The 15,596-nt window shown below is 37.4% G+C and overlaps 1 protein-coding gene and 1 long non-coding RNA gene across 2 annotated transcripts; one reads left to right on the forward strand and one right to left on the reverse strand.

Annotated features, from left to right (window-relative positions):
* Positions 1-432: 432 nt before the first annotated feature.
* Positions 433-2,604, reverse strand: LOC136266686 (uncharacterized). Its single transcript, XR_010706230.1, has 3 exons — positions 2,541-2,604; positions 2,287-2,481; positions 433-585 (listed from the first exon to the last, which is right to left on the reverse strand). It is a non-coding gene; the product is annotated as an uncharacterized lncRNA (long non-coding RNA).
* Positions 2,605-2,954: 350 nt separating this feature from the next.
* LOC136266958 (uncharacterized) lies at positions 2,955-11,710 on the forward strand. Its single transcript, XM_066062010.1, has 4 exons — positions 2,955-3,034; positions 3,094-3,561; positions 11,060-11,237; positions 11,296-11,710. The coding sequence occupies exons 2-4, from the start codon at positions 3,343-3,345 to the stop codon at positions 11,595-11,597; spliced, it is 699 nt and encodes a 232-aa protein (XP_065918082.1). The 5' UTR covers positions 2,955-3,034; positions 3,094-3,342; the 3' UTR covers positions 11,598-11,710.
* The last annotated feature ends 3,886 nt before the right edge of the window (positions 11,711-15,596 follow it).

Consider the following 15,596-nt stretch of genomic DNA (forward strand, 5'->3'; position numbering starts at 1 on the left):
CACATTGAGACTTATTGAACTGTGTAAGCTGAGTTTTAGCCTTTAAATACAGGGAACGAGCAGATGGTAAAACAGATAGCTGCTTCCGTGCATTAGCTAAGATGAAGTATTCATTGTTGTTAATCTGCAAAGCAACATTCCCAAGGTGTATATAGCTGTAGGCATAACTCCTGAAGCCGAGGGTCAAAAGTAGCACTAGCACAGGACAGCAGACTGAGCTTTGCCTTCCTGGATACATGAGTAATACTGGGACAACAAACACCTGGGTAGTATAGCTAGCTGGTATAACTCTAGAAGCACTATGGGGCAACATGAACCATTTCTTGAGGAAACGAGTGGCAATGATCTCTAACCTTGAGATAGTCCAGCTTGAAACTGCATCTGCACACAAATGGAATCAAATTAAAGAGATGATATAGTTCCTGTAAATCCAGAGTTTATATCACCACATATAGGAAGTAGCTAAGTTGCTGGTTGCAGTTAGCAAATCAGTCAAATGAATAATCATCCGCTTTCTTACAGCCTTCACTTAAGGATATGTCAGTAAGCTTTCCCAAAAATTTGGTTTGCCCCTCAGTGATCGATCTATCAATGCATTAGTCTCACATGGCCAGACCGTTTTTTTCCGTATATTGGGTGGGGGAAAGGGTCTGGTGCAACTCCAATAGCTGTTTACTTCTGAGCTGTCCCCAGACTCTGGGGACGCTAATTGAATAACATTGGCCGCAAAGGAGGTGCCATGATGTCAGTAAAACAATGAAATATTCGTACATTCCTGCTCCAGTTGTGAGTCTTGTTACACGATGAGGATGAACTTTCAAGACGCTATAAAAGAGACATCGGAGCAAATTAAGATTCATTTAAAGGATAAACAGATCGAAACCATCTCGACTTTACTTACTGACGTCATCGGCGCCTCCTTTACGGCCAATGTTATTCTGGGGACGGCTCAGAAGTAAACAGCTATTGGAGTTGGGGTAATGGTAAAACCAGGAACGTAGAAATAGGAAACGGGAAACGGGTGGAAATGAAATTCCTTCGCTGCAGAACACTTTTCATTTGTAATTGAAGGGGTAGCAGAGCACAGATTTCTGCACGACTTCGGTGGCCGAAGTAGCAGTGACTGCTGTATTAGAATGTTTTGCAACTCAATTGCTAAAAAGTCATAAGCATATAAGTGTACTAACAGAATGGCAATTGTATAATGTCTTGGGTCAAATTTCTGATGGTAGATCATAGTAATGCAGATCATCCTGATGGTGGCAGTGGCTAGATAATAGTCAGCTAGCAAATGCACTACCACTATTATGCCATTAAGGCTTAAATCCAAGCTGGCATGTATACCACTGTATTATTAAAAAATTCTCAGAAGCTCATAATGACATTAAACTTGTAATAATACTCTGATCATACTGTGATAGAGCAGTCACTTCAACTTAAGCCACTGATACCGCTGAGGATACCTCCAGGGTGATATGCATTATCCACCAACAGAAATTTGACTATTATTATAATTACTGTCTAAAGAGTTTACAAACACAGATAATCATACAGGGGGTGCAAGGGATATAAGTAGAGTTCAAGTTCTTGTATAAAATCATCAACATCATTAGTGATTGAGGTAGATCATTCCATAATTTTACTGCAAGAAAGAATGTAAATATGTTTCAGTTCTAATTGGTGGACTGATTTAGTGTAACGACGAGAGTGACCACAAGTACATGAGGCTAAGGGAGTTAGAGTAATTGATGAGACTTCAACAAGACCATGAATCAATTTAAAGAGCATAAGTAGTGTAAAGACATTTTCTTCTTTTGTTCTATAGTTGGCCAGGATAGCTAGGTGGTCCAGCATGCTGCTGAATCGAGAAAAGTCATTCAAAATGAAATAGGCTGCACTCCTCTGGACTTTATCTAATTGATAGATTTGATATTGTACCAATAAATTATAAAATTGCCATTCTGTTAGTACAGTTGTATGCTTATCTTATGATTTTTTAGCAATTGAGTTGCAAAACACTCTAATACAGCAGTCACTGCTACTTTGGCCACCAAAGTCGTGAGAAAATCTGTGCTCTGCAACCCCTTCAATTACAAATGAAGAGTGTTCTGCAGCGAAGGAATTTCATTTCCACCCATTTCTCCATTTCTCGTTTCCCATTTCTCCGTTCCTGGTTTTACCACTACCCTTGGAGTTGCACCAGACCCTTTTTTCCCCACCCAATATACGGAAAAAAGCGGTCTGGCCACGCACACATTACAACATAATTACATTACATCAACTCACCACTGCTGTATGCTGAAGAGATGAAGGTCTGCGGTAACTAGGTATATCTCGCAGAGCTAGTTTTTGGTCAGATCACGTGATCACTCCTCTATGACTACAACTGAGTTAGTCTCGTGCCCAGACCCCACCCACTGGGCTAGTTATAAAAACCGGAATCGAAACGGGAAACGAAACGAAACGAAATCAGCCTACACTCTAGTAGAGGACAATCACTATATTATGCACAGTTACACTATAATACATGCACTCAGTACCTGTTTATGCATCAAGCAAGACTCCAGGTGGCAGATTTCTCTGCACTATGCTTATCGATTAGAGATATTAAACGCCTGCTCCTATCCGAGGGTCTGGGGACTATACAATAGAAAAGTTCTGTGCTTGAGTAGGTGAGCCGTTGATTGTCCCTTAACCATAATAGCAAGAGTTCATAATATAAAGAGGGAGCCCTCCCTCTTTATATTATAAACTCTTGATAATAGCCACAGATGGATCCCTATGGCTTCACACTCGTCAACCCACTGCTTTTTTTTACCGTAAACGGTTTGTAATGATCAAGTAGTTATTCCTAGCCACTCCTCTTATAAAAGTGGTCAAGGGACAATCAACGCTCACCTACCCAAGCACAGAACTTTTCTATTATAGAGTCCCCAGACCCTCGGATAGGAGCAGGCGTTTAATATCTCTATCTAATCGATAAGCGCCGTGCAGAGAAATCTGCCACCTGGGGTCTTGCTTGATGCATAAACAGGTACTGAGTGCATGTATTATAGTGTAACTGTGCATAATATAGTGATTGTCCTCTACTAGAGTGTAGGCTGATTTCGTTTCGTTTCGTTTCGTTTCCCGTTTCGATTCCGGTTTTTATAACTACCCCACCCACTGCGTTGAATAGGCAGTGGGTAGGGTCTGGGCACGAGACTACAACTGAGTCGACTATACACACAAACGCAAAAAAAGAAAAAGAAATAACTTAACTATGACGTCACACAGAACAGATCACGTGATGAAATCCATGAGTCCGCGAACTTTTAAAAGTTGCTGAGTTGCAGTCAGAGCATGGAGAAGTGGAGTGTTAAGGAAGTCTGTGAGTTTCTGAGACGAAATGATTTTGAAGAAGACATCATTGAGATGTTTCGTGTCAACAAAATCAAGGGACGAGTACTCCCTTTACTTAGCGATGACGATATGGAGAAACTAGGATTAAGTGTCCTGGGAGACCGGAAGTATTTTCAGCATATCTTACACAAGGTTCAAGAGAAAAGGAGCAGTGAAGTGGTATGTATTTTAACATTTTAATAATTAGATGTTGTATGTCTTGTTTTCGTAAATGTTTTGCTTTGTACTCGATTGTAGTTTTTGTTAGTTGTTTTGTTTTTGTACTGAGGACCACCTTGTACAGGCACATTGTCTTTTGTGTACCCTGTCGTTTGATAATAATTGTGTATACCCCATGCACCAGTTCACTACTGAGTGAGTCTCATCAGACCATTAACTATATCCCATTTCATTCTAAAGAAAGGCAGCAGACAGATGTAATGTTCAATATTTATTGCTTTGTTTGATGGGGAAAAGGAGTCAGTTGAAGTTTGTCTATGGAAGAATGGCTTTTGCAAAGATAAACAAACAAAAAAACCTAATCCTGGGATCCTTTGAAATGAGCCGCAAGCATTCTCCTGTTTGGAAACTTGTAGCTACCTTGTTATAGCAGGTGCACAAACAAGAACACAAAATACCCTATCCCCCACACACATGCACAGGCAAAAAAAGAAAGAATAACGTGTTACAAGACTAAGCTGTAAATATCAAGCCATATCCCTGTCTATCACACACTCCAAGACGTACATGTTCCTGCAAAAAATGATTGGTCAATTGTATTAATGGACATTTAACCCCGACCCTAATTCAGTTATGGTTGTAGACTGAAGTATAGGGATTAAATGTCCACTAGTATATCTGCAGGTATAGGTAACCTCTCTTGTTATAGCTATTCACTGCTTCTTTTCTTTGATCTTTAAAATTCTATATTTTTCCCTTCTACTTGTATGAAGTAGTAAGGGATAAGGGAGAGTGTCTATAACTGGAATATTCCTTGGAAAATGCTGAGTCAAGTAACACCTGAGTCTGTTCAAAGAATAAGGCTTTACCTTATCAGCACCAATCAACACAAATAAAAAGTTTATTATTTTTTTCATTTTATATAATATACCAAGTGTCCAGATTATGCAGGTGTCCTTATTTTCAAGTGTCTCCTGATCAACAGGTTCAACTGTATAGCTATATTGAAAGTACAAAAACACTATGAAAATGTTGGTGTTTTGAAATAGAACACATGGGACAAACAAATAGACACCAAATGAACTAACAAAGTTAAGTTTAAAAAAGTGTGCACAAAAAGGGAGTATATCATAGTATGCGAACTGATCTGGAAAATCAGGACACCTTGATAATCAGGACCCTTTTGGTCGGTCTCAAGGTGTCACAGGTTTCACTGTATTTCCAGGATGGCATGAAGTTAACAGTGATATCACATGAATGGTGCTGATGTTCAGTACTGTTGATGTTTAATGCTTAGTTATCAAATGCATGTGAATTGTAGTTAATGTGGAAAAGGTCCTACACATAGGGCAGGTATACGTACCAATATCACAACACATGGACTGTTGGAAAAGTATATACTGTATTAAGGACATCTTGGGGACCAACCAAAAGAGTCCTGATTATCAAGGTGTCCTGATTTTCCAGGTCAGTTTGCATGCTAAGGTATACTTTGGGACCATTACCAAGTGTCCAGGTTATGCAGTTGTCCTTATTTTCAAGTGTTCTGATTAACAGGTTCCACTGTAGTACGTAGATAAGTACACGAGATTAACTAAAGGCAGCACTATATTGGTCAACATTATACTCCATCACTGAATTTCATGTTAAATGAATGCACCAGCTTAGATCATGACAATTCTACTATATGAAAACTTCTGCACATAATACATGTAGAAATTCGGTTCTTTTTGTTGCCAGTAAGATAAAAACTTGGTATCCGTAATACTACTGTTGAGCTACATGTGTATTTTTGCAGAAGGCCGTGTACTTTAGAAGTGATACCACATGAATGGTGCTGATGTTTAATGCATAGTTTCCATATTTACTCTGTGAATTTTAGCTAAAACAGAAATGGTCCTGTACGTAGGACATGTACCAATGCTAGAACTAGTACTACATATTTACCGTATCTACATAATATTATACTTATACAGAAAGAGCAAGGTGGTACTGTAGATTACAGTACAAATATGAGCAGTGGCTTACACTTAGCAGTTTGTGATGATGTATAGAATAATAATATATCTGCCATGACTGTTATGTATGTGTTCATGTATGTGTGATATGTTTCAACATGTTTCAGGAGCACATGTTGGATTGTTGTGATTAAAGCACATACAACCCTCTACACACATGTATACAATGTCATATCTATACATCCTATAACACCTATGTAATGTTTACTGTGTATGTTATATTATGTTTTTGTTATGCTTATGTGTGTTATGTTTTGTTGTGTTGTGTTATGTTATGTTTTGTTGTGTTATGTTTTGTTGTGTTATGTTGTGTTGTGTTGTGTTGTGTTATGTTTAGATGTTGTCTGCAATATATGGTTACACAATCATTTGTATAAATTTGTCAATATCAAACAGTACAGTAGTACTGTTTAAGTAGGGATCTCCCCGCCAAAAATTTCACCTTTATAAATCATCCTAGAAACCTCTTACGCAACGAATATCACCTTTACAGAATAATATTATATAGTTTTAAAAATCGCCAAAATTGAACTTTCGTCTCACAGCCTGCCTAACCACAGTTGCAAAGCTGGGGGCCAAACAAAGAAGTGCACAGCCACTAATTTTGCTACAATAACAAACTCACCAGTGGCATGAGCCTTTTAGGGTTCCAACGAGTGTGAGCCCTCTGTGCCTTGTCTTTCCTTTTGTCTTCAATCAGGCTGCTGTTCATCTTCATGCAATGAAACCATATCGAGGCGTTAATTTTCCGTATCATCACTTTCCTTAAGCAGAATATTATAGATGCTACAAAAATTATTTAAGCACTTACACTACTGTATTGGCACTGGACACCCAGTAGATACCTGTAACTTTGATCTAGGTTGATTTGATTAGTAATCACAGAGACAGCATCTCTCTTAATTTACTCACCATGTGCACCCTTTTCTCAAGATACTCTAATAAAGCAGTCACCCAAATACAACAGTCACATATGGTATTCTAATAGAACAGTCAGACGTGTTTAGCTGTAGCTATCCTATAGCTATATAAAAAAACTAAACAAGCTAGAATCAAGTAGGGATCCAAGCGATAAAAAGTAGTGAAACAAGAGATGAATGATGCATGATAGCATAGCTCGGTAGGAAAATCCCTACTTTGGCATTGAATAAATAATTGCTATAGCTAACATGCCGAATGTAGGGATTTTCCCACCAAGCTATGCTGTAATGCATCATTCATCTCTACTACTTTTTATCACTTGGATCCCTACTTATTTTAAAATAACAACTTTTTAATATGATTTTACCTAACCAATTTTGGCATTTCATCTGTATGATATACCAATCATATGGTTGCACAACCACAGAATTTTAAAACTTTATTGCACCCACTGTATGTACTCCAGCACCAGTGTTGGGCAAGTTACTTTGTAAAAGTAACTAGTTACATATTACATATTACTTGCAACTGAACTATTTAGTTACAGTTACATATTACCCATAAAATAAAGTAACTGTAATAATATTACATATTATATTACTTTGTGTCCACAGCACGTGTGAAACTACCACCTTATCACGTGACATGATTGCGCTGTTGGACAATATGCAAATTTTGGTTATAAGTAAGAAGCTGGTGAATAAGCTTCATTCAGTAGGCCTCGTTACTTCGCTGTGGCTAGGCATTACTCAGAGGATAACTAACGAGATTAGTAACTTCGTTACTTGTAGTAATAATATTACGTAATATTAGATTCGTTACAGTAACTATATTACTTAGGTAACGCGTTACATTTGTAAGTGAAGTAGCTTGCGTTATATTACCTGTTTTTATAGCGTATTTCGTTATATTACTTTGTTACCACAAAAGTAATAATATTACGTAACGCGTTACATAAGTAGTGCGTTACTCCCAACACTGTCCAGCACTTACATCATAGTATGCTGATTACATACCTTAGTACCAGGCCTATGTATATTGTTGCTGAAAAATTAGAAGGGATCTGTAGAGTAGATCAACCAGAAATGTTCCATTTATAATGGACAAACCCAACTTTGAGTACAATTTTATTTGGTTTTGCATATGGAGTATCAAAATTAAATGACCCAATTTGGGTTGTTTCTGCTTGAAATTAAGTGGAAATAATTCATAGACATGACATGGGAAAGGAATAGCCATAATAGTTTTTCTCACAAAAAGTGGATAACTTCTGCTGTAGTGCATGATTGGGGGTGTCTATTATGTAGCTATGATGTAAAATGTTGTACAATGAGCTGGATGATGTAACACAGCAAAGGTTGTGCTTGTTGGATGGATGAAAATTTATTTTAATGACTTAAAGCACCTGGTTTCCTGCTATACTAGTGCGTACATTATGCTATGACATTGTTGACACTGGCTCCATGTATTACGCTGGTGTATGGGTCAAATTAGAAAAGATTCTAATCAGGTTGAGTATATCTTTGATGAGTGTAGCAAAGTATACAATTAAGTGTGAACATTTTATCCCATTGTATTGCATTGCATGCATTTGTCTGAAGATTGGGAATTGTTGAAATTGGCTTGTTGCATCAGTGAGAACTTTGATGAACTGAGGGAACTATTGGATTCTGGACTGGATTGAAATCTGTATTTCACTGTAAACTACACTCTCCCACATTCATTTATCAAAACGTGCTTGAAACACTCTAATTGTACATTCAGAAATTTTACTGCCAAAATCATTGGTATGTATCATACAGTACAATAGTGCTGTCATTAAAAAACCAGCCTAACTTTTCCCAGATGATGATGACGTGGCAGTATTGGTTAGGAAAAACTAAGTCCAAACAAGCCTTCAGATTGACCCGAAATGCTTTCAACAAGTTGCTACGGAATAATTATTTAACGGAATTTTCTAGTGACTGACTGATGCCTTCAGACAAGCGTAACTTGATAATGGCTAAGGCTATGGGCTTGATTTTTCACTGTTTGACATCGCTTCGGCCCGAGAGGTGTCTTTTGGTATACCGCAGTACATAAAATGCATTCTTCATGGACTTACCACTGTCCTCCTTTGTGTCCCATTCATCTTTACTGACAGCGAAAGTGTTGATTTGGTGATAGCACATGATGGCTTCCCTTCATAATGGAAATCGTCCGTATTTATCATAGTGGTTACTTTGATTGCAGAGGTGTTTTTGAACAGTTCTTGATTCGTAATATTGTGAAATAGCCGACAATGAAGCGTAATGGATACTTTACTTTTCAGACGATGATTGATATAGCTGGGTGCGTGGCACCATTTCTTTTTTTGATGCAGTATGCGTGGGTTCACCAGTCATAATAATTGTTTACAAAAAAGGTTAACAAACAACTTGAATACACAAAAAATTGGAAGAGTAGGGATCATAGCACATCGATAAAGTTGGAGTAGTGCATGATATTAAATCACAGTAAAACAATAAGAAGTGTTAGATCCCTACTGCGCCCAAGATGCCATAACGGAAATGCACAGTAAGAATATAACACTTCTTATTGTTTTACTATGTTTTATTGTCATGCTTGTTTCAGTACTTTTTATCGATGTGCTATGGTCCCTACTCTTGGTCCCTATCGATAAAGACAGTGAAAGGGAAAATACACTACTATCTATGATTTGTATTAATGGCTTAGTGAGAGATTGTAAGGTGTTGGTGATTTCCATGAGTAATCTAATTCTGTGACTCTTTGTGATTGCTTTATTAGATTAGCTAATTGCCTTCAGCTATATGTGTCTAACTTTATAGTCTCACGCAGCCAGACCTATTTCTTCTGTTACTTCTATCATTAATCCTGAAATCTTTTCTTTCTGACCCAGTGGCCAAACAAGAGAGATCTGCCAGCTACAGGCAATTAGCTACATATAGCTAAATACTCTAATAAAGCAATCACAAAGGTGAAGGAAATTACTCCTGGAAATCACCCACACTGCTGCATGCCTTACTAAGCCAACTTTAGTGTTTATGTACCAATGATTTTGGCAGCAAAAACTCTGAATGTTCAAATAGAGTGTTTCAGGAACTGCCTATAGCACGTTTTGATATACAAACGTGGGAGAGTGTATACGTAGTCTACGGTGAAATCATAGATTATAGACGCACACGCACACACACACACATACATACACACGGGATTGGAAACATGTCACGTGATATCACAAAAATCATTTCAAATCCATCTTCAAGGTAAGTCTTGTTGCGGAAAAGTTCCATTATTGTATTGAATAAGCCTGTCAGGTAATACAAGCTCCTTATCAAGCAATTCTGTTGACTTTTTGAAAGAATTTTCTACGAAGTGGAATTTTAGGCTTGCGAATGATCCTAACCTACACGCTTGTGGTACTGTTTACTCGTAGTGCCTAGCAAAAACAAACAAACCCTGTGGATTTATAACTTGTTAGACGTATATTACATACCCGAATCAATGCGAAATGCTTCTTCGCATAGTGGACTACGAGCTATGGCCTAAGGTGGCATCCAGTGTCGAACATCAAAGGACTTTGTGGTACCTATTACTCAGCAACGGCGACTACTACAAAGCTGTAATTCGTGTAATACAGTCGTTATGATCCACCATTCACCCAAGTTGAAGAATTATTTCTCTTATACCATCCATTGGAAGTTATAACAGCTTTAACACCTGGCTGTAGGTGAGGATTAGCCGCGAGTTTCCAATCCCTTGTGTGTGTGTATAATCTATGGTGAAATAGACTGATTTCTGTCCAGAATCCTGTCCAGTCCAGATAATGGTACTTCTCCTAACTCATGGCACTGTTCAGTCCCTCGTGAATTCATTCAATAACCAACTATTATGGGACTTGTTGATATAATTTATGCACTAGATATAATCCATCAATAACCAGGCTGGTACAGAACCAGTGAATACCATGGATTTCAATTCTGTTTGAAAATGAGCAGTTGTCAATGTTGAAAAACGTGTCTCATGATGGCTCTCATAACCAGTCTTAGCAGTTTGTTGAATATTGTGTAAGCTAGGTGGTATCAGTTGGTTTAGCCTTGAAATTGTTGTGCACTACATATTATGGCATTCAGCTAGTAGAATATTTTGGATAACTGGTATTAAGAAACTGAGGAATTGAGTATTTTAAAATTAACTATGTTGTTGTCATGAACCATGCTAGTGATTTAAAATATTGATTTTAACACATGGTCTTCCATAAACTAATAATTAAAGTGCTAGACTCACTTGACTACTGAGATCTTGTAAGGATCTGGTGAAGGTAGTTGTGTTTGTAGAAATCTTTCAACAATACCCTTATTGCATCATTTTTAACCAAGAGTTATAACCCTTAGCCTTTGAAGAAGTAATTATGAATATGTTTGTACTGATCTTATGAATTCTTTATTCTGATTGGCCATTTTATTTTCCAACTAACTGCACAATTCCTGTATGGTATGTTCACCAGACCCTTGCTTTACATGAAGAGTTGGTGTCATTGCATTTATTGTTTATGCCAGGTTACAGACAAGAAGAAAGTGCTGCAGAGTATCTGCACAGAAGATGGTGAAGATCTTGGAATTATTATACTTTTTTCCGACTCCAACTCCATCCACACGTGTATGGGCCGTCCCAGTATGGCCACTGTCACTGGGACCTGGGGGAGCAGCCGAATAAGTCTGATGGCCCCCCAAGCAGGTAAAAGGAAAGATTTTTAGTTCACTTAATTGTCACGTGTGCTCACATTCGTTGCTAGGAGGTAATCCAGCTCAATCAAAGACAAATCTAATGATTTGGTTTGACGCAGTTGTAACCAGATTAACTGCAGAAGACCTACTAGTCTACGATGCTGTAGGTGGTCGGGAGTGGGGGTTGTACCACCACATGTTTGGGGATGAATTTATTAATTTGACATCAGTCCTCTCCTCTAGCCTTAGTGTGTGGGGAAATGACTGTCAAGCAGCTGGATTCTCCTGTGGCAAAGTGTACTACCTTTCTGGTAATGGACGGGGAAAGGTTACAATTGCTCACCAATATTTGGGACCTTTTGTCAGTTAACTATATTATTGTTGTATCGTTTGTGCTCTTAATGTTGTTTTGTTTTGAATTAATTGAAATTTTTTGAATTACTTGTATTATAGTTAGAATTCTTCTTTGTGTTGAACTTTTATTGTACTGTGTCAAGTTGTCAACACTATGATATTACTTGTATTATATCTCATTCAATACAAGGGCGGGTGGCCAATACAGGAGTTCAATTAGCAAGCACAATTCATAAATCGAATGCCCCATGCCCTTATACTAAGTGCCATATAAAAATAATTACAATATGGCAGTTCTAGGGTTGCTCGTGTCAATTTGGGACCTACACTAAAATGATTCTCCATTGACAATCACCCTTTGGTATCATTCAGTTAGCCAGGAGAAGATGCACTGAAAAAGAGGTATGGACTTATGGGAATTATGTTCCAATTTTCCCATTATTCTATTCAGCTCAAAATCTCTTCATTATGCTCATCCACTTATCATTATTTTGGAATTTACAATATAAATTACCTAACAAATGCATGTGTAAATTACTTTTGGTCCAGTCGTTCAAACAGGCATAAGTGTCTATTGATTGTGCTTGTATACATTCTGTCATAACAAGGGTACTCTGACTGCATGTCACATTGTAAACAAGTAGCTAGCTTACGAGTTCATTAGCACTGAAAGTGGACCCAATAATCAATGAACATAAAGTATCAGCTGCTTAGTTTAATTGCAACATACTTATTCGTACTACATAGTTTAATTGCAACATACTTATTCGTACTACATAGTTTGAATCCAGATCTAGGGTTGTGTAAAGGCTAAAGAACAGCCTAATATTAATAGTTAGACTCTATTTAGGCTGTTTTGGGTGGGTAATAAATCTCATATACTCCACCTTGTTTTCTAATATACTCCACGCCTTCAAGCACAATATGACATATGCTCAAATTCGGGTTTGTCCAATCGCTATGCGTTATTCACGTGCAGTGATTTAACGAGCGCGATTATTTAGTCACGTGAGGACGCATAGTTGCCATGGTGCTAGTATTATCGTAAGAAAACCAGTCGCTTTTGCCGAGCCTACAGCAGAAACAGCCGTGGATGAGGTAAGTAATCTGAGTGTAACGTGAAATAGAGTCTAAAGCAGTTATACGGGCACAATGTGGAGTCTATGAAATTTATAAACCCTCAGGCCCTTAGTAGCGCCCTCGCTTCGCTCGTGCGCTACAGCCTAGGCCTTCGGGTTTATAAATTTCATAGACTCCACATTGTGCCCGTATAACTATTATCTATGCTGTGAAGAATTCCTGTGTTCATGGTGGACCGTTGTTTAAATTGGAACCAACAGCTGGTACTAGCATAACAAAATTTAATGGTATGTGTTTTGTGTATTGAGACAGGTACATTAGTGGATCATATTACCAGTATTACAATGGGTGAAAATTGTACTGTATGGGAATATGCATGGTAGTTGTATTGGTGTGCACGTGATGTGTTTTTACATTGGCATTGAATTTTTGACTTGGGGTATACTGAGATACCTGTCTTCGTGTCATGAGTTTGTTATAAGAGTATTCAACATACATGCACTCATGAGGATAGGAGATTTTGTTACACTAGTCTGGCAATGTCCGACATTACGCGTGAACATAAGAACAAAGCATGCACGACTTGCAAGGAAAATGACTGGCCAATCAGAATGCTTCTTTCATAATGTTGAAAGGATTTTACAACCACAAGTCATGTATGCTATGTTCTCCAGACTGTTACAGTCATATAAGATTGACTGCTGCCATACCAGAGTACCACTAATAGCATCTAGTGGTATAACTGTGTACATTGGGTGAGGTGATCTGTTAAAGAAGTGATCTTGCATTGCAATTGTTTTGTGATTTATACTGTGGTGGGTGCATTTATGGCATCCTGATATCAATATAGGGTGGGGATCAGTACTTGCATTTTTAGTTACTCAAAGCAGCCAATTACATTTGAAAATATATTACAAAAAGGCTATAAAGTTATTACTGCTTGGCATACATTATTTTCAACCACTTGGCAAAGTTCTCACAGTCAGTATCGATAACCAAACAGTTCAGGCATCACTCCATCCCTACTGTTGGGTTACAGCAGAGGTTATATAGTACAGGAACATCTTAACAATGAAATTGACACAATGGCTTCTTGAAATATGCAGGCTAACCAGAATACATGCCATTCTGGGGGTGTGAAGGCCTCGCAGCTTTTAAAAGCTCTAATGGATTCTTTGCATATATGTGCTGATGTGAGTAATGCATTTTGCACATGAATTACTTGATGATTCCATTTAAGGTGCAACATGAAATTATTTTTGTACAGAATCACACTTTAGTAACTACAGGTAATTATTGTATTGATATACTAATAATATTTGCTATACTGTATGTAAGTAAAGCTGTAACTTACGATCATCAAATGTTCAAGTAAACTGAAGGAGGATATACTAATTTATCTGTGAAAACACATGCATATCTGCTTATCATAAAAGTAACAAGCAACCAATGTTTGAGGAGACAAAAAGAAACATCTAGAGTTCATGCATGCATGTAACTTCAACACAGCAAATGTACGAAGTACAATCTGTGCAGATTCCAAGAGTTCTTAAATTCTATGGTCATTTGCATGGATAATGCTCTACATACGTTGGCATTGATACTTCCACAGGAGCAATACAAACACAGATAATTGACTGAGTTTTTATCACTATCATTTAAAGGCTTGCACTGTACTAACATAATTAAAGCCAGTACATTGTACCCCCAACCTTTGATCCACAAATGCACACATTATCACACAACAGCTCGCCTTAGGGCTTGCATCCCTTGGTTACCATGCTTCTAAATATTTAAATTTCATGGGTATGTTGTTGTAACTTTTACCTGTATTTGTTGCTGGATATATTCTCACCAGACAATTCTGCAGATGTACAAGCACAAACACTTGTTGAATTAACTGCAAGTAAAGCATCACTTTTGATTTGAACACTTTGGCCGAGGAATAGTTATCAGCCAACATAAATTTTTGCAAATACTGGCCACAAAAAATTACACGAGAATGTTCATCTTGAAAGATGAACATTTATACAAAATGACAACTTGTGTAACTACAAATTTATAGAAATATGTAAACAACATAAGAATAGGACCAAGTCTGTACATCACACATTAGATACTACTTCAACATGATGGGACTTCATAATCTGTATAACACAACAAAACAACATGTCAGTCTAACTACATGTAGCTACACAACTTATGAGTGTTAGCTATTAGCTATAGGTGTGAGCTAAATATGGTAGCCTATATCATATCTTCATACTGAATAGCTGTATTGTCAACAAATTTAAAGCCTTTACATGGAATTTAACATTTCTTTAGTCCAATTTCATACAAAGCGTGTTTGTATGCACATGTGTGTTTATGCTGGCAGTTTATTCAGTGCTTGTGTGGTGGTGGCTGTCTTAGAATCAAAAACAATCGCATTTACCATAAAAGCAATATAAGTAGAGATTTAGTACTTCTTGCAATTTCATACAAAGTGCATTAATGTATTGTGTGGTTTTGTATGAGAGAAAAGGTAAACCCACACTATATGCCATCCCTGCAAAATCATTCACTTGTATATATATAGCCACGTAAATGATTTCAAATAGTGATATATGGAGTTAAAACTAGTGCAGTATATACTCCCCCATGAGACATAATCTTTGTTATTATTTTATGAACCACGATACCATTTCCATTGAATGCTAAATGGTAGATTGTAAACTTTGTGAGTTGAAATTTACTGATAACTGCAACACCATTTTGCTGACAATAATATGGCAGCTTCATGATGAATCTTGATGGAGAGTAAGAAAGTGGAAGGTATTGTGTAGAATAAACCATTTGTGACTTGCTGAATTCCCTATTGTTTACTTCCTACCTATCAGTTTGCAGGTGTTTATTACATTGTCTGTTGTGTAATTAAACCACTACAAGTTTCTCA

Source organism: Dysidea avara, chromosome 9 (genome assembly GCF_963678975.1).
Source record: "Dysidea avara chromosome 9, odDysAvar1.4, whole genome shotgun sequence".
Taxonomy (NCBI): domain Eukaryota; kingdom Metazoa; phylum Porifera; class Demospongiae; order Dictyoceratida; family Dysideidae; genus Dysidea; species Dysidea avara.